At 42.9% G+C, this 24,619-nt stretch overlaps 1 protein-coding gene and 1 pseudogene across 12 annotated transcripts in view; both read left to right on the top strand.

The window, feature by feature from the left end:
* MVB12B (multivesicular body subunit 12B) overlaps positions 1 to 24,619 on the top strand; it is a 187,366-nt gene that overhangs the window by 43,591 nt on the left and 119,156 nt on the right. For 7 of the 12 annotated variants that reach the window (XM_072748598.1, XM_072748599.1, XM_072748594.1 and 4 more), the window contains 3 exons: positions 10,009 to 10,131; positions 15,579 to 15,686; positions 20,438 to 20,534. In XM_072748598.1, the coding sequence (XP_072604699.1) occupies positions 10,009 to 10,131; positions 15,579 to 15,686; positions 20,438 to 20,534 (328 nt within the window). The remainder of the gene's footprint in view (positions 1 to 10,008; positions 10,132 to 15,578; positions 15,687 to 20,437; positions 20,535 to 24,619) is intronic. The other 5 variants (XM_072748596.1, XM_072748602.1, XM_072748600.1 and 2 more) reach the window with 1 other exon arrangement.
* Positions 5,856 to 5,983, top strand: LOC112928046 (U4 spliceosomal RNA; annotated as a pseudogene).

The following is a 24,619-nucleotide window of genomic DNA, read 5'->3' as shown; positions in this document are numbered from 1 at the left end:
ATGATAGTCACACAGAGAGAGAGAGAGAGAGAGAGGCAGAGACATAGACAGAGGGAGAAGCAGGCTCCATATAGGGAGCCTGACGTGGGATTCGATCCCGGGTCTCTCCCGGATCGCTCCCTGGGCCAAAGGCAGGCACTAAACCACTGTGCCACCCAGGGATCCCCTCTTTTGTTTCTTAAGGTATCTAAAATCTGATTTTTTTTTATTTAAAAATTGTATTACTAGGGGTGCCAAGGTGGCTCAGTCAGTTAAGAATCTGACTCTTGATTTTTGCTCAGGTCTTGGGCTCCAGGCTTAGCATGGAGTCTACTTGAGATTCTCTCTCTCCTTCTCCCTCTGCCCCTCCCCCTGCTTATTCTCGCTTTCTCTCTCTAACTAAATAAGTAAAATCTTTAAAAAAAATAAATAAAAATTGTATTGCTAAACATTTCACATATGAATTGTCCTTGAATAAGAAGGATGGGGTGCTAAGCCTCCCCCAACTGTCTCAATTGAAAATCCATGTATAACTGTTGACTTCACAAAGATTTAACTACTAAAAGTCTACTATTGACCAGAAGCCTTATTGATACAACATAAACAGTCAACACTTATTTTTTGTTACATGTATTACATACTGTCTTCTTGAAATAAAGTAAGCTTGAGAAAAGAAAATGTTAGTAGGAAAACATAAGAAAAAGAAAATACATTTACAGTACCATACTATATTTATTGCCAAAAAATTCACAAAGAAGTAGACCTACACAAACCTGTGCTGTTCAAGGATCAACTGTATGTAAGAAACGTATAGGGAATAACAGAACAAATACCCACGTAACTACCATGCAGCTTTTTCAGTTATTAATGTCTCACTAAGTTTATATGAAGTTTATTTTCAGTGAGAGAGATAAACTATTACTGGTGCCTGCACACCCTCCAGGCCATGTGTCTTTACCCGGAGTAACTACTGAGTTTGGTGTTTATCATTCCTATATATTCTTCCTGTTTTCAAACTATATATAGATGATATTCATATGCAATCTACTATCATACTGTACTTATTTTTCAACCTGCTCTTTTGGCTGAGCATTGTTTTTGAGATTTATCCTTGGTGATCCTTACAGCTCCAGTTCATGTACTTTCAAGGCTATATCAAAATCTGTCACATGAATATACTATGATGTATTGATTCATCCTCCTGTTGATAAGGATGTGTGTTGTTTCTAATCATTTGCTATTATAAAAAGTGTTGCAAATAATACCTTCATCTCTTTATGCTAAGAATTTCTCTAGGGAACAATTTAGGGGTGGGATTGCTGGGTCATTTTCACCTTACTAAAATTAGTAAATGTGTTCTCCAAACCAATAGTGCCAGGTTGCGCCCTGCTCATTTTTGTCAGATATTTACAGTTTAGCCCATGATTTGCCTTGCACGATGTAACATTGTCATTTTAAATTTACATTTCCTAGAGAGGTTGAACATTTTCTCCCAAGGCTGCTACATATTGTATATCATTTTTTCTTTTAGATTATTTTTTCTCATTGATATGTAGGAGTTCTTTATTTATTTGGGAAATTAATCCACTGCCAGTTATGCATTGCTCACAGTCGGAGGCTTGTCTTTTTACTGTTTTGAGTGTCCTTTATAGTACCGAAGTTTTAAATTTCAGGGTAGTAAAATTCATCAGTTTTCTCTTTTATGGATTTTTTTTTCTACGCCTGTGTCTATTTCTTTAACAATTTCCTCAATTAAAACCATACATATTTTTAATGTTTTTTTCTGAAAAGTTTTCAAGTTTTGCTTTTCACCTTTAATCTTTAATCCATCCAGGATTTGTTTTTATTTAGATTTTTGTTTCACAGTGACCAGCATGTGTCCGAGTAGTATTGATTCAAAGGTTCGTGCTTGACCACTGCTCTGTTATCTACAGCCCTGCCCTAGATTGTCTGTGGTGGAGAGGAACCTGCCTCTGTGCATGGGTGCCAACCAGCCACTGTGTTTATCATTTCGCTACTCTTGGGATCTGTGGAGATCTGGGGCTGTGTCCCCAAGCCATCTTTCCTGATGACCAGGAATGGAAAGGATATTCCCTCTTTGATGTAGCCAAATGCCCTGCCTGCATTTACATCCCATTTTCCCAACTCATGGCCTCACAGTCTCCAGGAACTGATTTCCCTTTGTATCTGCCTTTCCCCATAAGCAGGTGCAGAAGCAGGGTCATTGATTTCTGGGAGTGTCGCCAGGGGCCTTTGTTTTCTTCCACCCTGTCCAGCCTCAGGAATGGGTCCTCTCTATGCCTGCTGGAGCAACAGCAGCTGTGCAGCAGGTAGAGTGAGGAAGGGTGTCTGTGTAACCCCTCGTGTGCCAGCTTTAGTCTTTGAGCATTTTCTTACTGGGTACTCTGTTCCTTATTCATTCAGCCAGTTAGGAAATATCTGATTGTGGACCACCAGTAGGGCCTTGGACAGGGTATTCTGAAAAAGACCCTACTGGATAAAATAGGATCCTATTTTAAGGAGCAGAAATAAAAATAAGGAGCTCAAATTTTTTAAGTGTACACTACATGCCAGATCTTAGGCAAAGAGCTTTAAAAAATCATAGCTTTATGGAAATATCATTCACATAGCATAAAATTCATCCTTTAAAAGTGAACAGTTCACTAGTTCTCAGTGTTTTCACAGAGTTGTGCAAACTACACCAACCACTGTCTGGTTCCAGAATGTTTACATTACCCCAGAAAGAAATCTTAAACCCATTAGTAGCCACTCCCCAATTCTCCCTGCCCACCAGCCCCCGGCAACCACCAATGTGCTTTCTGACTCTGTGGATTTGCCTTTTCTGGATGTTTCATGTAAATGATGTGATACAGTATGTGCCTTTTGTGACCATCTTCTTTCATTTAGCATAATGCTGTCAAGGTTCATCCATGTTGTAGCAGGTGTTAGTATTTCATTTCCTTCTAACAGCTGAAAAATATCCCACTGTCTGGATGTACCACATTCTGTTTGTCAGTTGGTGGGCATTTGGGTTGTCACTTTTTGGCGATTATGAAGAATGCTGTTAGCAGCATTGTGAACAAGTTTTCGTGTAGATTATGTTTTCAGTTCTCTTGGGGTTATACCTAGGATTGGAATTGTCGGATCCTCTGATAACTCTGTGTTTATCATTTTGAGGAATTGCCAAACTGCTTCTAAAACAGCTGCACCCCAATACCATCTGTCTAGCAGTGGACAAGAGTTCAAATTCCACATCCTTGCCCAAATTCATTCTTGTCTGTCTTCTTGATTGTAGTCATCCTAGCAGTTATGAAGTGATATCTCATTATGGCTTAGTACTTTCTGTGCTTTCTCTCCTTTAATCCTCACAAATAATCCCATGAGTTAGGTATTACTATGATTTTCATTTTTTGATGAGGGCCAGAAAAGAAAAATATGACTTCTGGGAAACTGCAGTGTGGAAGTAGCAAAGCCAGGACTTGAACTCCAATCTACCTGACTCCAAAAATCTGAGTTCTTTTCTTTTGTCTATGGTTTTCTCCATCTTAGAGGTTTCATGCAAGAAGCCAAAGGAAGGGGTGCCTGGGTGGCTCAGTCTGTTAAGCATCTGCCTTCATCTCAGGTCAAGGTCTCAGGGTCCTGGGATTGAGCCCATGTCAGGCTCTCTGCTCAGCGTGGAACCTGCTTCTCCTTCTCCCTCTGCCCCCCACTCCCATTGCTCATGCTCTATCTCTCGCTTGTGCTCTATCTGAAATAAATAAATAAAATCTTAAAAAAAAAAAAAAAAGAAGCTAAAGGAAAGGGAAGATCCTGGAAGAAGAGCATGTGCTTCTGGCTGGTATCCTCAAGGAGACTTTGCCGTCATAGGTTTCCTTCAGCCAGGCCCAAAGTGATAAGAACATTCCACACAATGAGGTTCCAGAGGGAACTCCATGAGTGAAGACAGGGAGGTAGGAAATCACAGGCTGAGGGAGATAGAGCAGTCTCAGGGACAGGGTTGTACATCCATTTCTTTTGCTAAGAAATATTAGACATTTCAGCCGAAAATCTGTGGTGGACTTGAGCTGTCCATTTAGGATACAGAATGAATAAAATAATGCAAATGAAATCAGAACCAAACAACAACCAAGAATTTCTGGACTCAGTCAGATGGCTCATTTCCACTTCAGAGTTTTAGATAAAAGCATTTTGGGCACACCTTCTGTTAGGGATTCAGAAGAGAGGTTACTTAGGCTCCCTGTCTCCATGTGGTGCCTAAACTGCTCTGATTAAGAGTTGAAATGGCTTCACGGTTGGCCACTGTTTGACCTGGGCTAAGTGTCTGTGTTTCCACAGTGGATGATCTAACACATCGAGAGCCCTTTGAACTTCATTCTTACAGTGTCAGCCAGATATTTCCTTTGGAATGTCTGCAGAATTTCCTGGCCCCTTTGATTGCTTTGTGTCTGCCAGATACATCTTTGAATTGTGGGTGGGCTCCCTTAAAACACCAGGGTGTGAACGGGTTGACCAATCTGCTAGTTAGCCTGGTGATTAGCTGTGGTGTCTTTCAAGAACCTTTCATTGGGCAAGGAGTACTCAATGCTGACATTGAAGACATACTGCCAGTAGTAAGGATTTACTGCACAGCCCCTCTGGGCAGCTCATATGGGTAGCTGATTTACAAAGTGTTTCTCAGGTTTAAATCTGATAGATCATTATTTCTCACCCCATCAAATGAAGTCTTCTAGATTGTTGTTTTTCTTATTATAAAAAAAGCTATATAGAGTTAAAAGGAACACACTTCCAGTTATAAAATACAGCAGTCATGGGGAGTGGTGACTTAATTATAAGTGGTGGAATTAATGATACCGTGTTGCATATTTGAGAGTCTAGACCTCAGAAGAAAAAAATTTCTGTAACTCTCTGTGGCAAGAGATGTTAACTATGCTTATGGTGGTGATCATTTCACAGTATAGATAAATATCAAATTACTATATTGTACACCTGAAACTAATACAATGTTGTATGTCGATTATACCTTAATTAAGAAAGACAACACCAAAAAATACCCATAATCTCAACTGTTCAGAACCAAACAGTAGTTAATGCTTTGCTTTACATTTGTCTATATCTGTTTCCATATAGATTATTCCAAAGAAACAAATATAAAATTGTACTATGTAAACCATTTTGTAACTTGGTCTTTCCCCCTAAACTTCCTGTGTTCCTAGCTACATGTCCTCAAAATTGTTTCCTGCTGCTGAGTCTTCCACTGTAAAGGTGTTCTCTGATTGTTAGAAATTTATCACTCCCTGCTTTTGCCTTTAAACACTGTGCCCCAAGGGACATACAGATAACACTCTTCCCATGTGACCAGGCTCTGGTGACGGAGCTCCCCCCTTCCTGTCCCTTTACCTCATCAGCCTGGTTTCCACCCTCACCCTGCAAGGCTGTGTCTCCAGATCTCACGTGACGGTTTCATCCTCAAAGCAAAACTTTCCAGACCTCCATGCTTCCAGAAGTCATCCACATATCAGACTGAGGCACATCCTCAGAGAGGGCCTCCCTGGTTACCCCACCTGAAGCAACCTCCTCTTCAGTCTCTGTTCCCATGACTCTATTTTATTTTATACAAGGCACTTACTCCTCCTTAAAATTATCTTCATATGTTTGTTTATGTGTTTACCGTGTGTCTTCCCCCATCAAGTTTATGACCCTGTGGGGTCAGTGCTGGGTCTAAGGTCTTATTCAGCTGTCTGTCATCTGCAATGTCATCAGAGCTGGGCCCCCAGAAACTCAATATGAATGAACAAATGGTCGCTGCACTCTTGTGTGCACATCCCATCATTTCCTTGGGCTCTCTGCCCAGGAGCAGAATTCCTTGGTCACAGTCTGGCTTTGCGCAGTGGCAGTATCATAGCCAATGAGGTTTATCCGAGGCGCGATTATTGCTAATTGAAAACCTTGGTCACAGTCATGTCTATTTTTTTTAAAGATTTATTTATTTATGTTAGAAAGAGAGATAGCACAAGTGCAGGGGGGTGGGATAGACAGAGGGAGGGAGGGAGGGAGAGAGGGAGAGAGAGAGAGAGAGAGAGAGAGAGAGAGAGAGAGAGAAAGAGAGAGAGAACCTGAAGTAGACTCCCTGACGAGTTCAGAGCCTGATGGGGGGCTTGATCCCAGCACCCTGAGATCATGACCTGAGCTGAAACTAAGAGTTGGACACTTAACCAACTGAGCCACCCAGGCGCCCCAGGGCATGTCTATTTTTAAGGTATTTGATATGCAGCACCAAATTAATCTAAGTTAAAGTTATACTACTTTCTTCTCACTCCAGCAGCAGTCAAGGTGCCTAATTCCCCCATAGCCTCTCTGCACTATTGCCATCTTTCCCCATTAAAATGTGTCTTTCTTTGACAAAGAAAGTGGCATCTTGTTGTTGGCACTTGAATTTAATTATTCAGGTGGAACATATTTTCATGTTCACTGGCCGTTGGTCTTGCTTCTGTGAACTTCCGGTTTGTGCCATTTGTTCTCTCATATGCTTCTTGGTAACATTCCCCCTTTCCACTTAATATCAGGGATATAATTATAAATATACTTCATCCTTTTTAAGAACTGAATAAATATTCTGTGGTATTGGCATACCGTAATTGATTGAGCCAAGACCCTTTCATTCCTCAGTTTCCTCACCTGTAAAATCAGATGGTAACTGATCATTGTTTATCATAACTCTTAGTGTTGCTGTGTAAATGCATTTATTAAACTTACTTGCAATGACTTAGGGCGAATACTTAGGCTCCTGGCATGCAGTGAGTGTTAGCTGTTATTATTATCCACAGTACATGGAAGACACAGTGGAGTGGCTGGACAGGAACTCTGTCTGCGAGGGTGGTGTGGCATTGGGTAAAAGTTCAGCAACCCCGCCCCTGCCCTGCCTCCAGGGAGCCAGCTGTTGACCTTCTAGTGAACCAGAAGCACTCTCTCTCAGGGAGGTCTGCTTGCTCTGCGTTTTTTGGTTTCTGGGCCCCTGTGTCCTATTTCTAGTTCTGTTTCCCCACCCTCCCTCTCACGCAGGCGAGCTCCAGTACTTCTGTGTTTCGCAGGCAGAGAAATGCAGTGAAATCATGGGTCCCTGCCTGGATGCAGAGGACGTTTTAAAAAAATTAGAGTTAATAGCTTAGGCTTAAGTCTCACAAAATGAGGAAGGCATTTCAGCGTTAATTTCACCGTTTTCCATAAGTTTCATCCTCAAAGCAAAACTCTCCAGACCTCAGTGCTTCCAGAAGTGTCTGTAAGTGTTACCTTTTCCATGGCATATGGCACTGAGATGCTGCGGTACATCTATGCTGCTATGCTGCTCTCCTTTCACAGTTGTGGTCCTGGTGGGTCTCTGAAGTGGCCCTGAGAGGCTCTGTTTGGGTCTTGTCCTTCTGGTATATTCCAGGTATGCCTGCATGTGGCTTCTCAACTGCCCCAAAGTCAGGTCCTGGCAGGCCGACCATCCTTTCCTGGGTAGTGAAGGGCGACTGCTTCCTGAATGTTGATGTGGTAGAGGCAGGAGTGCACAGTCGGGGCTAGAGATCCAAGAGGCCCTCTTCTTCGCTTAGCACTGAGTGACTTTGCCGAGTTTACCTCCATGCTCTGAGCCTCATTTCCTGATCTGTAATCTGCGGAGCAGATGGAACTTATGTCATTGGATCATTGGGAGAATTCAATGAGAAATGCACATGACCTTCTTAGACCTATGCCAGGCAGACAGGAGTTCCTCAAAGCAAAGATTCCAGCCCAGCCACCTGCTCTGAAACCAGGAGGACTTCTCACATTTAACATCAGGTTTTCCTTACAGCGTCAATCCTCATAGGCTGGGATCCCTTGGTGGCTCAGTGCTTTGGTGCCTGCCTTTGGCCCAGGGCGTGGTCCCGGAATCTCAGGATCGAGTCCCACGTCAGGTTCCTTGCATGGAGCCTGCTTCTCCCTCTGCCTGTGTCTCTGCCTCTCTCTTTCTCTCTCTCTCTGTCTCTCATGAATAAATAAATGAATCTTAAAAAAAAAAAATCCTCATAGGCTAGCTGCAGGTAACCAGACCCCTGCATACTAGGCTATTTGGCCTCCTGGGCACACATTTTCTTCTGTGATTGGTGCATAGTAGTCCAGAATAAGACTTCTAAACTTGGGCCAGAGAGGAAAACCAGAGGCCTGGGCTGGGAGACAGAGGCTGAGCCAGGATCCTGGTTAGACAGCTTCCTGAAAGGTCATTTGCAGTTGGTTCTGCAGGGCCAGGGGCCACCACTCACAGGACTCTCCCAGGGAGTGACTCTTGGTGGACTCTAACAGTAGAGATGGCTGGAATCTTCTTGCACACAGCTTTGGACATTGTCACACTCTTGGGAACACACCAAGGGGGTAATTGGTATTGAGGTATTGCCCTAAAATAGAACCTTCCCATACGGTCTTCCATGATCTATTTTCCCAGCTCTCTGATTTTTTTTAAATTAAAATTCACTTTTAACTAAGTGAAAAAATGAGAGTACTTGGGCACCTAGGTGGCTCAATTGGTTAAACGTCCAACTCTTGACCTCAGCTCAGGTCTTGATTTTAGGGTATGAGTTCAAGCTCCATGCTGGGCATCATTCTGGATGTGGAACCTACTTAAAAAGAAAATCAAAGAGTACCAAATGCAGGTAAGACCATGCAGCAGCCCCCCAGTTCCACTCTTCTTTTTTCACTCCCAGAGGTAGTCACTTTCAGATCTTACATTTCTTCACTTCTGGTGTTTTATCTCCATGTTTCTAAATAGTATGAGTATACTGCTTATTTCTTGATTTACCTATCCTACACATTCAGCTCTCTTATAATCTCCCCCATCAGACAACATCTCAATTTTTGGTAAATTGATTGTCAGTGTTTACATATTATGACAAGGCAAACATGAGGTACCACTCCATCAGGGTCATGTACAGGGGGGTAGCTTTTCTTATACAACTTTTTCATTTTCTTGGAATGTCATTAACTTACTTCTTTCATTTGCTTAATTGTGTAGGTATCTATTGATTTTTATATTTGAATTTTTAATTTTTCTAATTTTTTCCTATCTTTATTTTACTTTATTTTGTTTATTTCCAGTATAACATATACAGTGTTATATTAGTTTCAGGTGTATAATATATATGTCATTTAACACTTCCATACACCACTAGGTGCTCACTGCCAGTGTACTCCTTAATCCCCATCACCTATTTAATGCAAGCCTCTACCCACCTCCCTTCCGTCAGTTTGTTCTCTGTGGTTGAATCTGTTTCTTGGTTTATCTCTCTCTTTTTTCCTGTGCTCATTTGTTTTGTTTCTAAATTCCACATATGAGTGAAATCATATGGTACTTTTCTCTGACTGACATACTTTGCTTAGCATAATACTCTCTAGCTCCATCCATGTCATTGCAAATGGCAAGATTTCATTCTTTTTATGGCTGAATTATATTCCATTATATATATAATAATTGTTAACATATAATATATAATATACATATAATAATATATAATATATCACCTTTTCTTCATTCATCAGCCAGTGGACACTTGGGAAGCTTCTATATCTTGGCTGTTATAAATGTTCTATATCTTGGCTGTTGTATATAGAATATAGTGATACATCTATGCTGCTATAGGCATTGGGGGGCATCTATCCTTTTGAATTAGTGTTTTTATATTTTGGGGGTAACTACCACTGGGTAGTTAATGTGATTACTGGATCATAGGGTAGTTTTATTTCTAACTTTTTGAGGAACCTCCATACTAAGTTGATTGATTTGACCTATTGACCTATTGATTTTTTACATTCAAATTTTTTAATTAAAAAATTAATTTATTTAATAAATATGTTTTTAAAAAGCTTTATTCCTGTGTTTTTAGTTTTCTACATGCTCCAGTACATCTGTTCCACACCCATCCATATTTCTTCCCAGGGCTTAAGTACAGTTCCAAAAACTGTCATGTCCCCTCCTGCAGGTGGCCTGCCATGGCCTTCTCTTCTTTTCCTTGGGTCTAGGTCCGGGCACACTGGTCCAGGTACGCTGCCCCTCTCATCGCCATCCTGTGCAGGATCTGTTTTCTGGGATTCGTGGTTTCTTCTTCATTGATATCATCTCCAGTTTTGCTGATGCATCCTCTGGTAGGTTCCTAAGAAAGGGCTGGTGGGAGATTAACTTCTTAAGTCCCTGCACATCTGCAAAGGTCTTTATTCTGCCCTCACAGTTGGCATAGGTGGAGAATTCTAGAATTCCCCATAATTTTAAAGGCATTTTCTCATCTTATTTAGCGTTCTATGTTGCCATCAAGAAGTCTAATGCATTCTGATTCGCACTCCTTTGTATGTGACCTGTTACTTCCCTCTGGAAGTTTTCAGGATGGTTTATTTCTCCCAAATTTGGTGTGGTTCTCTCCTGTTTTGCTTTGGGTGGGACTTTCTCATTCCCTGTGCTGGAACACCGAGGGCCTCTTTAATATGGATCCTCACCTTCTCTTCCATTTTTTATGTCATTCATTGGATGTTGTCCTGACCCTTCAGCCCTCTTAGTTTTTTCTTCCCCATGGCTTATCTTGTCTTTGCATTTTACTTTCTGAAAGAGCTTCTCAATTTTATCTTCCAGTATTTTTTTTTAATTCTTAATTTTATCTATAACACTTTTATTTCTAAGCTCTTTATATTATTCTTAAATTGATCCTTTAGAATTGTTTTCACAATATTCCATTTTATTTGGTGGATGCAGTTATATAAATTATAGGTTTGATTATTTGCTCCCTAACTTTGTTTTCTCCTACTCTCTGTGCTACCCTCAAATGCCAGTTTTTCTAATTTGGAGCCTGTCTTTCGTATTTGAAACTTACCCCCAGCCCCTGGTGATCTTCTGTGGCCAGTTTCTATTTAAGAGCAAGGCACTGGTGAGTGAGGCTGGAACGCCAAGGGTAGGGGTGGGGCCTGTTGCTGGTGGGCGGCACACAGGGTGATGTAGCAGGGAAGTAGCTTTGTAGCAGGAGACCCCCAGAGTCTGGGTGTGCCAATCCATTCTCTGGCATTCTTTAGTGTCTCCAAAGACAAATTCTTTGACCTCCAGCATTTAGGTGATAAACCTGGCTGCCACAGTGCCAGAAGCAGAAAGGAGGATAAGACTGGTGGTAGCAGGGGAAGGGGCCCACCATTCAGTGTGCATGGTAACCCCCGTTTCCAGTCCGGAGTCTACTTCCTCCTGGTGTTCTGGAGTCCTGAGCCTTACTGATTCCATTTCTGCAGAAAATACATCTGAAATGGGGGTGGGGATCTGGGAGTATAATTGCTGTGTTCATAGACCTTGTTCCAGTCTTCCTCTTTCAGCTCTAAACTCACATGTACCCACCCCCACAACCCCACCTTCACCCCAGTGGAATCTGGTGGCTCTGGGGCCAAGGGCCTGTGGGTGGGGGCAGATCATTTGTCTCTCTAGGTCCTTAGACGTCCACTCCTCCATTCTGCTAAATCCCAGCCTTTCACTCTCCACATCTCCAGACAGTTGTTGGCATCTCTCTTGCATCATACCCTTCTCTTGATCTTTATTTTAGTGGGTTCGTATGTTCTCTCACATGGTTGTCATTTGAGAGGAATATTGGCAGAGTAGGGAGACAAACCCATGTGTTCAGTCTGTCGCTGCCCACCTACTCCTCCCCAGAGGCAGCTCCTGTACCCAGGGAGACACTGGAAAGACAGGGGAGGTGTGCAAAAGTGAGTGGCTATAAGACAGAAGAATGAGTGTATGTGAGTATGTAATAAGAGTGTGTGAGAGTGTATGTGTGTGGGTGTATGCATGTGAAGCCCCATGTCAGATACTCTGGAGGCATAGCAGCAGCATTGGACATCCTATAGTGATTTGGGAAACAGGACAGGGTACCAGCAAGATGACCAAAAGACTAAGGGACCTCATTGTTGAAATGGGTATGTGGCTTCACAGTGGGGATTCTGAAGGGGTTATACTCAGCTCAAGGGATTACATCCTGGAAACTTCATTTAAAAATGTTTGATTACCAGGGCTCCTGGGTGATTCAGTCGGATAAGTGTCTGACTCTTGGTTTTGGCTCAGGTCATAATCTCAGGGTTATGGGATTGAGCCCCATGTTGGGCTTTGTGCTCAGTGGGGAGTCTGCTTCTCCCTGTCCTCTGCTACTCCCCCCCATAAATTAATTAATTAATTAATTTTAAAAATCTTTAAAAATTTTTTTGAGATGACCTTACTTGGGTAGCTCTTTACGTTTTGCTCCTGATTGAATGGCTGATTCTTTCATTCCTTCCACAAGTTTTAGTTGAGCCCATACATATTGGGCACTATGCTTACTGCAGCAGGGAGATGAGGATCAGTGTTTTCCTTGTGAAACTTATGGTCCAGTGGCAGGATAGCAGGGTGGGCAGGTAAACATTAATTGCACATGTATATAATTGGTGTTTGGAGACCAAATCTAGTTCCAGAGATGGGGAAGGAATCCCAGAGGACCAGTTCAACCCCAGTGTGGCAATTGAGGACTTTTTGAATCTTGATGTAGCATGACATCACTTTAAAGGTTTGGTCCGATGTCAGACCAGATATCTTCATCTTTAGTTTAGATGTGTTACCCTTGCTTTGTGGGTGTTCCCTGGTGAGCACTGAGGCAGACGTTTTGCATGTATATCATCTCTAATCACAGTGTTCCCAGGAGGAGGTGGCTTGCTTAAGCCATCCGATGTCAAGTTCACGTCTGCCTCTGATTTCATGGGCTGTGCTCCACCTGGAGCACCTATTTCTGCAGCCCTCGGCCCACCTTCCCACAACCTCTCCTGTCCCGGGATTAGAGGCTGGCTGCTGGATCCTCATGGTCAGAGTTGAGACATGAATTTCTGCAGGGGTGCACATGCAGCTACCTGTCTCATACATCACTAATCTTGTAGGTCGTTAGCTCATCTAATTTGGGACGGGAAGAGTTAAGGTTAGTAAACACCTTTATGTGACCAGATTGGAAAGAAGCTTCTGGGTATATCTTATTGTTACGGGGAAGGCAAAGCTGGGAATGCCTGGCTTTGTGATGCCAGGGCCACTTCCCTTGTGCTCCTGATAAGCCAGGACCTCAGACATTCTCACTCCTTGCTCCAGTCCATCCCCTGTGTGGGTCCGAGCTTTGGGCACTTCTGCATTCTGCCCAGAAACACACACACACACACACACACACACACACACACACACACATTCGTGCTTGTGCTTACTCACACTCTTCCTCTCTCACTATCCTCCTCACCTTCTCTTAGTTGAGGTTGGAAGGCATTGCGCATATTTACTTCATTGTAAATGAGTTGTGGCCTCAGGGCAAAGCCTGGCCTTTTATTGTCCATTTTTAACGCTTCTCCAGTGAGGGCTGGAGAACTGCTGCTGCCTGGGCCTCTGAGGAAGGGGCAGGCCTGGCTGTGAGCCTTTGCTCTTTACATGCTTGCCCCGTCCTCTTTATTACAGTGAGGTGTCTTCTCACCCAGAAAAAAGAAAATTTAGACAGTGGGGCAAGCAGAGTGGGGTGAGGGGAGGGAAATCATTTTTAAGCCCTGGAAACAATAGCCTTGATTTAGGGTATACCCGCCCCCCCAGTGGAATTCGCAAATATTCAGGAGAGCCCTTCTGAACTCTGTTCCTTTTCTGGTGGAAGGTTAAAGATAGCTCTGTCTTCTGAGGTCCCAGCGTGCGGTTCTGCAGCCTTCCAGTGTTCTGCAGACTATTTTTCTTTATTTATCCAAAATAATGTATTTAATATAGAGAAACCATATAAGTTCCCTTACTTCTTTATTCCTATAGCATCTTTTATTTTCACATCTAAATAGTTCTGAAATTGGAATGCATCTTTAAATAAATCTGTACCTTTTGACATTCTATTCTTTTTTTTTTTTTCTTAAAGTGTTATTCTTTAAATCCATGGGCGATTCCCAAATGACTACATCCTAGAATTGAGGAAGTACAGTAAAAGTAAAAGGACAGTTGGGGGAAAAAAATCTTTCAAAACATGGAATCCACAGGAGAAAATTGGCAAAAGGGATCCTTGGTGGCAGAGAGTTAGTGCTGCTGCCTTAAATCTCATGTTTTCCAAGAAACTTGATGTAAGACCATTACAGGGAAAAGTCCTGATGAGGCCTGATGCCATTCTATTTCATATCTTTCTGTGGGGGTAACGTATTTGGAGCCAAAGATTCCTAAAATTACTCCCATACCATTTGTCCTCCAGGTTTCAGGTCAAATATATTTGCATATGCAGCATAAGGATCTTTCTTTTTCCTGTGTTGTATTTGTTAATTTACGATTGTTCCATTTGGGGGGAAAAAAGGCCTTTTTCTTTTGCCAGTTGGCCTTTGGGTCTTTCTGAGGCAGCCTCAGAGAGCATGGCTGTGGGGGGCCCTGGGGGTGTCCTGGCAGAGGGGGCCTGTGTGCCCCCACCCTGCGCATGTGACAGCCAGAGGCTGTGGGCGTGCTCGTGGGATGTGTACTTGGGATGGGGCCCAGTCAAGGCAGTTATTGTGCAAAGATCTCATTTCAGCAGTTTGTCAGATCAAGGACGGCATCCCAAAGTCTAAACCTCCACAGGACAGCCAGGGAGGTGGCAGAGAGCAGACTGCTCTGGAGCGCATCCCTAAATGAGGTGCTGCTCCCTCTGTCCTCCCAGATGTGCTCCCTCCGGGTGCCAGCCAAAGGCACTGTGCTGGGAATGCTGTCCTGTTGGGCTGCGATGTGAGAAGGCAAAACAAGTCCCGACAGTCGGTGAATGGAGCAGTCTGGAAAGACATGGGGAGCAGTGGGGGGAAGTGCTGTCCTTGTCTGGCCATTTCTCTCCTGCTCTCCAGTCTGGTTGTTGACTCTTTGCCCCAAAGTAGGGGCCTTAAGACCAGTGGCCTCCCCCACCCCCATCCCAGTACACAGGTCCTTTAAGACTCAAATCAAGGCTGGCTTCATGCTTGAGTGCTTCTGCTAGGAACACCTCTATAGCCACACACGGGAAAATGGCTTCTTAGTGAGACCATAAACAGGTAGCTGAATCTTTTTTATTTTTCCATCATGATACAGTTTCTAACCTTGAGTACCACTCGCAGAGCTTGTGCAGAGAAGTCACAGCGAGGAGCGAGTTTCTCTGGCACCTGCCCCCTACTCCCCACTGGGGTCCCACTGACAAGGCACCCTGGCTGGCCCTGGGGTCCTGGAGCAGGTGGCGTTTCACACTCCCCTGGACTTTTCTCTGCACCCTGTCCTGTTCCCCCCGAGTGAGTGATAATGAGCAACTCAATGTGCTGACTTCCCCAATCCCTGGGTCCATTGCGACAAAAGTTGCTCTTTTCTCATTAGAACCGTTTTTGTCAGGGCATCTTTAATCAATGGCTTCCCAGGGGACAGTATTTTTAGAAGTTGTATTTTTCACACTCTCCCTTTCCCCCTTTTGGAAAGCCCCTTCCTGGCACCTAGTGAAATGAACTAATGAGATGCCATGAGAGTTCGGGCCAGTGTTAATTGGCGCAGGTACGGAGAAGCTGCTCACACACACCTTGGGTTCCAGCCTGCCTTACCTGCGCACCTCTCTGTCTCTTTGGTACAGGTTGCACAGACAGCAGATGGTGTGGATGCTGACCTCTGGAAAGACGGCTTATTTAAATCCAAGGTTACCAGATACCTGTGTTTCACGAGATCATTTTCCAAAGAAAATGTAAGTCCAGGAGTGGTGTCCGTTTGCTGAGCGAACACAAGGCATTTACGTGCTGGTTGAAATTTCCTCATTTTCTTTGTTGTTGTTGTTGTGGTGGTGGTGGTGGTGGTTTATTTTCATTGCCATATTAATGTGTGGTTTTAGTGAACTGGGTAGAATCAGCAGCTAGCGCTGTGTTTCATTTATTAACAGTATTATTAACCATGTGCCCAAGTGTACAGTGAATTCCATTATAATGTGTTCTCCAAAGGGAACCAGGAAATTTCTCTCCCAACCCTAATTTGCCTAGCTTTCATGTAAGTCACAAGTCACACAGTGGTATGGATGTGAGTGTTTGCGAGTGCGACTGGGCTTAACCAGCCAACACACAGAAGTGTAGCTGGAAAGATGCTCCATGATCATCTCTTTCCCCAGACATGGCCTTATTTCCAGAATGACTGCCTTTCTCCCTAAGTCTCTATAACATTTGACATTTCATTGTTTCTGCAGGTAGGTCTCTACCACATATGCAGATTTCTCTCAGAATGCTATCCTTAACTCTTGGGCCCATAAATCAGGAAATTTTAAAGCTATCTACTAAGGCTTTTCCAGCAGAATGTTCTAATGAGTGGCTTGGGAAAAAAGGGAAGTAGCTTTCACAAGGACCTGCACAAGTCTACCCTGAGCGAGGCATGTCCTAGGCACTCTGCAGATAAATCTCTCCCATCCAAAGACAGTCAGTCTCTTGAAGTATTAGCTCCTTTCCTGAAATGAGAGAGTTTTTGTGCTTGTCCGACAGTGTCCCTTGTCTTCCCTAGCCCCAAAGAGGGAGCAGTCAGATTTTCATTTTCAGAGGTGATGTTTTATTTGGGCCTAAATATTATTGTCTCTTTCTAAGGCACACCAAAAAAAAAAAAAAAATGGGGAGAGGAATGTTTTTATTAATTCATTTTCATAAATTTTCTTGCAATAGTAATTTATGCTCATGGTTTTAAAAAACATTTTTTTTTTCAAACATCCTCATTCAGAAGTGTGAAAGGGGAACAATAAGTCTTTCTCCCCATCACATATGACACAGCCTGTGATCCTATCCTAGGGTTCTATGTGTCCCTTTGGTGTTGACTGGATGTAGACAGTCATGTGGTTCACTGGCTTGACACCCCTCCACCAGCCGTTCCTGTTGTTTATTGATAAGTCTTTGTTAGGGAAATCATTCCTAATGTATTTAGGACTAGGGGAGAAGTCATTGCTTTAATCCTCCCCTTCCCCCCCCCCCCAATTATGAGAGTAATATATGCTTGTTGTGAAGTACAGAGTTTCTAATGGGGCGGGGACCACCGTCCCGGCGCTAAACACTAGAAATCCTTCTCATAAAGGCAGGAATGTGGCAGCTGAGCCTGTAATGAGTGTGCGCAGGTCCCTGGGGCTCACTTTGCAGCCCGAGGAGACCTTGAGGGGCCATCTGGAGGATGGGTCGCCTTTCAGGATGTGGCCTCATGTAGTTGAGGGTAGACTGCCTTTTGCCCCCAATGCTCCATTCCTCCATCCCTGTGCTCTCACGCCCCTTTGTCCCTGGAGTTGACCTAAACCTGTTTTTTAAACTTTATACTTTTAGCTTTTGTTACCTCTGTTCTGTGTGCTGCCTGCCCCTTCCTGCAGTGCATTCAGTGCTGCTCAGGGCACTGAGGATGAACTCCCGAGGACTGGAACAGCTAACTCACTGTGCCCAGTGGTCTCTAAGTGTTCATTCCTGACCTCTGCTTAGCTCCCAGCTTCCCTGACTGAAGCTACAGTTTGAAACTATGGCCTCAGAGGACAGCCACCATCGTTTTGATTGTTTTTTATTTCTGGTTGGGGTTTTTTGTGTTTATTAGTTTGTTTATTTTGCATTTCCCCTGAAGGTGGCGGGGTATTAGTAGTCTAGGCCAAAAGAGTCCTGGATCCCTTGGAGTTGGGGATGGTGACAAGTCTTAAAAATGACAGAGCAGTCACCAGTACTTGTGAATTTTGGGTGTCCTGGATAAATGTATCATAGAAACTGTACCAGGCTCATTGGCATTTGTTGAACATGAAAGAGAGATTATGGAGTGCCTGCTTTGTAAGCCTTACTCCATGCAGGCCGAGTGTGGTGGGGCAGGGTGTGAAGAAGGGCTCGGGGAGGAGGATGAGGGGCGGCGGGAAGAAGCACCTGCCTCTCCCTCTGAAGGAATATGGGAAATCAGTGCATCTTGTTTTCAGAAGAACTAAGTCCTTTAGTGAGATCCAAAGGGATCTACTTGGGGACTAGCAGGGATCTACTCACCAGCCCAGGAGCACAGTAGGAATGGGGTGTATTTCAGTCTACTCCAGCCAGTCTATCCTGGCCCTGCTGTCACAGCCAGGACTTTGCACAGTGTATATTTTTACAACTGTAGAGGAGGGATGTGGGATCTCAAGACTGGGCAGATTCTTAATTAGGCGGCTTGAGACTCCCAGGGTAGGAGTTTTGGGACACTCCTTTGGAACCGAAATTCCTTTCCCCCCTTAATGCTATTAATAGAGAAACCTGGCTTTGGAATGACATTGCTTCCTGGGGAAGGATCGAGATTAATTGCACTTTTCATGCCCTGTACTTTCTGCATTACCTGTAATAATAATGTACATAGATTAGGTAGGGAGGATATTAAACAGAAGGATTTATGAACATTTGAATATTAAGTTGGTTATCTGTGGCTACCTTAAATGCAAGGTTGTCAAAAATAATTACAGTATACTAGCAAATACTGGCTACCAGAGACAGTATAAATACCCTTAGTCAGTGCATATTGGGCTTTTGGCATGAATCATTTGCTCAACAAGGATTGGGAATATGTTCTTCATATTTATGAGGAGGAAATGAAAGAGAGCACGGGATGGGGGAGGGGAGAGGAACAAGCAAAATTAATGGTGTCGCAGACCTACTGTATTAAACCCCGTACAGCAGCAGCCCTGTGCGCAGAGAGGGACCACACTTGGGCTGCGGGAAGCTTTGACAGTACAGCCTCCCATTTTGTATGCACGGGACGATTCTTGATGCTTTTTTTTTTTCTTTTAATGGCCACACCACTGACGTTCTGGTTTTATGATCAGCGACATTTGTAGAGTGTGGAGGGTGAGGTCGCTAAGTGGTTTGCAGTTGACTTGTGTAAAACCCAACTTGTCAAGTAGAAGACATTTGAGAAGGATATTGATGAATGCCCATCCATCTCTGGGGCAGGAAAACATACCCAGTTGTTAATTTCGCAATGCAGAGAGCAGTGATGACACGGAAAAGCAACTGCCAGGAAAAAAGAAATTATGATAGATTAGATCAGGCAATTCTGAAAGCAGCTGATGTTTTCAAGTTAGGTTAACGGTTCAAACCTTTTCTACACAATCAGAGATTTATTCTGCATTAGTAACGTTCCAGTTTCCACATGCTGAGCCGCACTGCACTGTGCATTGTTTCCACGAGACCCAGCTACCTGAAATTTAATAGTAAAAAATAGTTGGCAAACACAATGGTTCTGAGAGAAAGAAATGGTTTTGTGACAATAGCGCCATAAAAGCCCTGGTCATAGTTGATACTTGACACATTGACCTTCATAGTGAAGTTTGAAGAATTTATTTCATTTGTGTGCTTTTGGTTTAGAATGTTTTTATTTAGTATACTTTTGTTTTTACTGATACAGCTTAGATTGTTTCATCCAAGCAAATCCAACTTGATTTCTGACTCTGGCTCACCCAGGTTAAAACGTACCCCAAAACATTATGTTATTCAGTAGGTAATAATTGAGCACCTATTATGTGCCAAGAAGTATGCTAAGCTTGGATATATAGCAGTAACAGATAGTTTTGGTCCTCGTGGCTCTGGAACTCTTGTGGTGAGACAGATGTTGAAGAAAGAACCTCCCAAAGTGCCATTATACACCAATAGGAAGGAAAATGGGGTGGCCACAAGAGATTATAGTGCAGAATTTGGATGATAAGAATTCCCTGATTGGCTCTGTGAGCTAGTGCTGGCACTGAGCATTTCAAAACCAGAGATGTGGGCTAAAAGTGCTGGAGTGTTTTCAAAGGATGCTCTCTTGCAATTACAGAATGGCGTGTGCTGTCTTCAGAAGATATTTTTGCGCTGGTTACAGAAACTGCGCACTCTGGACCCCCTATGCTACCACTAAATAGAAACTTTAAGAGGCCCTTCTGCATGTCATTTTAACAGATGTGTAATATTGAGGCAGCAGCACTTTTTCAGTCTGTATCAGTTTATAATTCTTGGGATTTTACAGAACGTCTGGCAACCGAGATGTATGTCGATATGCAGACAGGCAATCTCAAGAGTGTGATTGGTTTCTCTGGTAGGTTTAGACGCAGCTCTCTCCTGCTGCAGTGACTGCCCCAGGAATGCGCTTTGTCTAAAGCCAGCTGGCCCCAGAGCCAAAGCTCCTGGCTGAGTGGCAGCCTGGTCCCAGGACGAGCGCACACAGCTGCCCTCTGCTGGGTGATGTCTTGAGCGTCTCCTGGGTCTCAGTCTTGCTAACCAAAGCAGCATCTGAGTGAATGGCTTTGAGGTGCCACAGAGAAGCTCCTTCCCGGGGGCCACCTGAGTCCCTGTGTTGCCACTGGGAAACATAGAGTGGTACCTACTCTAATTAACCTGCTGTCGTAAAGCTGCATGAGTCATTGTGTTAAATATGCATCTCAAAGCCAAAATGGCAAACCCACCACAGGGGTGTTCAGATTAATAGTCTGTATCTCTTTTCTTTCTTCCCAAGAGTCATTTAGGGAACGTGCTAGTGGATATGAAGCTCATTGACATCAAGGACACTCTGCCTGTAGGCTTCATCCCAATTCAGGAGACAGTGGACACACGTGAGTCTCCTTTTAGTACCACTCATCACAATGGGATTTTTTTCTTCCTCCAGGTGTATTTTTAGATGTTTTGTATGTGCATTTTTCTTTGGGAACATTTTAGGAGGTCTTGCTGCATGCCCATGAATAAACCCTGCTGCTTTTGATGCGTGTCTGACTTGGTTCTCCAAGGAGTTTGTGGTGTTCTGGGAAGCAGCATGAAAATGAGCAGAATGTCCTTTTCTCTTAGAATGGGCTCCCTGCTGAATCGGCTCGCCCAAGAACAGAACGGTGAAACTGGGTATAGTTTCTACTTAGTCCATCCTCTGGTGTCGTTGAAGCCAAGCTTGGCACAAAACCCAGAAGCAAAAGGAAAAAAAAATCAAAGACGCCAAAGGAATATAAGTGCAATAATGTCCTTATTTTTGGCTTTTGGAACACACAAGAAAAGCCAGAATCAGAAAGACTGCATGTTAGAGGACACAGGATCGAATTTCAGTAAATACTCTGACCCCGAGCCACACCCAGCAGAAGTAAGTCACTGACACACCAAAGCTTCTTCAGGATCCTGGAGAGTTTGAAGCTCTTGTCACACCTGTCAATTATTAAATTATGCTGGAAAATCCCTGAATAGTTGAACCTCCTCATTTTGATATAACTTAACTTGTTTTATTTTTAGTTACTGTCACCAACTTTAGGATATCACCAACAGTGAAGCAGTAAATGGAAAAATACAGAGCATCCTTTCCTTATTACACTTGATTCATTTATGAAATCCTATATCTCAGTCTTGGTCATCATGCACACTTTAGTTTTCCATAGTTAGCCCCATTTTGCGTCCATAATCTTTTGCTATTTTCTCATTAGCATTTCATATAGACTAGACTTTGCATTTCTACATAGATGCCACACAGCCATTATTTTCATGAAACAACATGAAAACATATTGCATATTTCTAGTGCTCTCACTTTGGGACATTTTGCTTTTACTTGTTATTATATGGATTAGCTAATAATCATGATAGCTGATATGTAGTACAATACTTACCACATGCTAACTGCCAAGGTAAATGCTTTAAGTACCTGACGTCACTGGATCTCTAGAAAACCCCTGTTTGAAGATGGGTATTGTTATACCTGTCCCATATGAGGAAAATGGGACACGGCAACTACTGAGTGTTTGAAGAACTAATCCACGATCACACTTCTGGAAGTGGGGAAGTAACTAGAAGACACGCCTAAGTCTGACTCCAGCCATACTGTTAATCACAGTGCCACCCTGTCCATCACATGTGGTTAAGTGCCTTTTACAGATAGATTTTATATATTTATGCATCAGATGTTGTTGATAACAGTTCTATTGAGATATAACTCATATACCATTAATTTATCCACTTGAAGTGCACAATTCAGTGGTTTTTAGGGTATTCACAGAATTGTGTGACTACTACCACAATTAATTTTAGAACATTTCTTCATACACACACCCCCAAAAAACTTGTACCCATTAGCAGTCACTCCCCATTTCTCTCTGACCTCACCTGTCCACCAACAGTGCACAAGGCTTCCAGTGTCTCCACATGTCCACCAACACATGTTGTTATTACTCTGGCCAATTCAGAGGACATGAAGTCTCTCATGGTTTTGATCTGCATTTCCTGATGGTTAATGGTGTTGAGCATATTTTTGTGTGCTTGTTGGCCATTTTTATATCTCCTCTGGAGAAATGTCTTTTCTGATCCTTTGGCATTTTAAATTAGATTGTCTTTTTATTATTGAGTTATAAATATTTTAACATATTCTAGATAAAAGCCCTGTATCAATTATTCACAAAATTTTCTTTCTTTCTGTGGGTTTTCTTTTCCCTTTCTTGATGTCCTTTGAAATACATAAGGTTTTTATTTCGTTGGAGTTCCATTCATTTACTTTTTTCCTTTTGTTGCTTATGTTTTTGGTATCATACCTAAGAAAGCATTGCTTTATCCAAGGTCACTAAGATGTATACCTGCGTTTTTTTTCTGAGGATTTTATATTTTTCACTCTTACACTTATGCCTTTGATCCATTTTGAGTTAACATCTATGTATAGTATAAGATAGGGGTCTACCTTTATTCTTTTGCATGTTAATGTCATGTTGTTCCAGCACTATTTGTCGAAAAGGCTATTCTTTCCCCCATGGAATTGTTTCAGCATCCTTGTTGAAAATCAGTTGACCATAAATGTGAGTTTGTTTCTGGACTCTGAGCTCTCTTAAACATTGATCTGTATATGTCTTTCCTCATGCCAATACCACACAGTCTTTTTTTTTTTAATAATAAATTTATTTTTTATTGGTGTTCAATTTGCCAACATACAGAATAACACCCAGTGCTCATCCCGTCAGGTGCCCCCCTCAGTGCCCGTCACCCATTCACCCCCACCCCCCACCCTCCCCCCCTTCCACTACCCCTAGTTCATTTCCCAGAGTTAGGAGTCTTCATGTTCTGTCTCCCTTTCTGATATTTCTTACCCATTTCTTCTCCCTTTTCTTCTATTCCCTTTCACTATTATTTATATTCCCCAAATGAATGAGACCATATGTTTGCCCTTCTCCGATTGACTTATTTCACTCAGCATAATACCCTCCAGTTCCACGTTGAAGCAAATGGTGGAATACCACACAGTCTTGATGACAGTGGCTTTGTGGCAAGTTTTGAAACCAGGAAGTATGACTCTTTCACCCTCGTTCTTCCTTTTCAAGATTATTCTGGCTATTCTGGCTATTTTGGCTATTCCTTTGAATTCCCATATGAATTTTTAGGCTTAGTCTATTTCTCCAAAGAAGCTACCTAGGATTTTGATAGAAGTGGTGTTGAATCTATAGCTCAGTTTGGGTACACATAGGTTCTGAATGATTTTCTTGTGATGAGTTTCCAAGTACTGGAGGCTCCTGGGTCTCGGGGACTCTACGGTCTCCTCCCGCCTTTTTCCGCCTTCTTCTACAAGCGTTTTCCTCATCTTCAAGCACCCTATACTTTACGCAAACCAAGGCACACATTGTGCGCTCTTCACACTTGTTTCTTTCCTGATGCTACTTATTTGCTTGATCGAAATGCTTGAAGGAAAGCTTCCACTCTGAGTGTCCACACCCCAAATCTTTCAAGGGTGAGCTTTCATTCTGCACCCCCTGTGTGAAACTATCTCTGATCCCTAGATGCCAGTTTCAAGCAAGCTCTTCTGCACAGTCAGTGAAGATTGATAAATGCCTTATGTAAACACCACAGGCTTTGCAAGAGACATGGTGGCTGACTCACATACTGGCCTTTCCCTCCAGGCACTTAGTTTGGTGGGTGACCTGAAAACAGGAAGTTGCATTACAATGTAATCAGATGGAGCTCTCCTCAGAGATCAGGGACCCTCTGCCTTCTTTGCTGCTTTTCATCACACCTGGCACAGCACACATTCAGTAAAGGGAGGGAGGGAAGTAAGCACTGCAGGTTAGAGTGCCCAGAAGCCAAAGGAAGTCATAGATTCTGTTTCTCACCTCATACTTCGACTTTGTCAGGACACACTGCGGCTCAGCAGAGGGTGAGTAGCACTTGGGCCCTGGAGTCAGACTCCCCTAATTCTGAGTCTGGCTTTGCCACTCACAGCTTTAGCACCCCAAGCAACTGACTTCATCTTTCTGGGTCTCAGTTTCCTTATCTGTAAAATGGGGGATTACCCATTTTAATGGGTACCTACCTCATAATGTTGCTTTTAGCTTGCATTATAGCATTTTACGTGTTTTCCACATATCTCCACTACTTAACCTTTTTCTTTGAGGGTGAGATCTGCATTTAATTCATTTTTGAGGCACCAGAGACACCTACTGTATGTAGTGCCTTGCTCAGAGGATGGGCTTCATAAAGATAAGCTTTATTAATCTCTGTTGCCAAATTAACTTCCAGAAGTACCAGTTCACAGTGCCACTAATGATACAGGCTTGTGCCTGTTTTCCACAGGCCTGCCAGCATAGGTTTTAAATTTTTATTCAGTTTTATTGTTCTAATTTTATTTAATTTTCATGTCATTTATTAGCAGACTGAACATTTTCAAAAGTGTTTGCTTGCTGCTTTTGCTTATTC

The sequence above is a fragment of the Vulpes vulpes genome, chromosome 2 (assembly GCF_048418805.1).
Source record: "Vulpes vulpes isolate BD-2025 chromosome 2, VulVul3, whole genome shotgun sequence".
NCBI classification, from domain to species: domain Eukaryota; kingdom Metazoa; phylum Chordata; class Mammalia; order Carnivora; family Canidae; genus Vulpes; species Vulpes vulpes.
The sequence above is the reverse complement of the archived record's forward strand: the minus strand, read 5'-3'. Positions and strand labels throughout refer to the sequence as shown.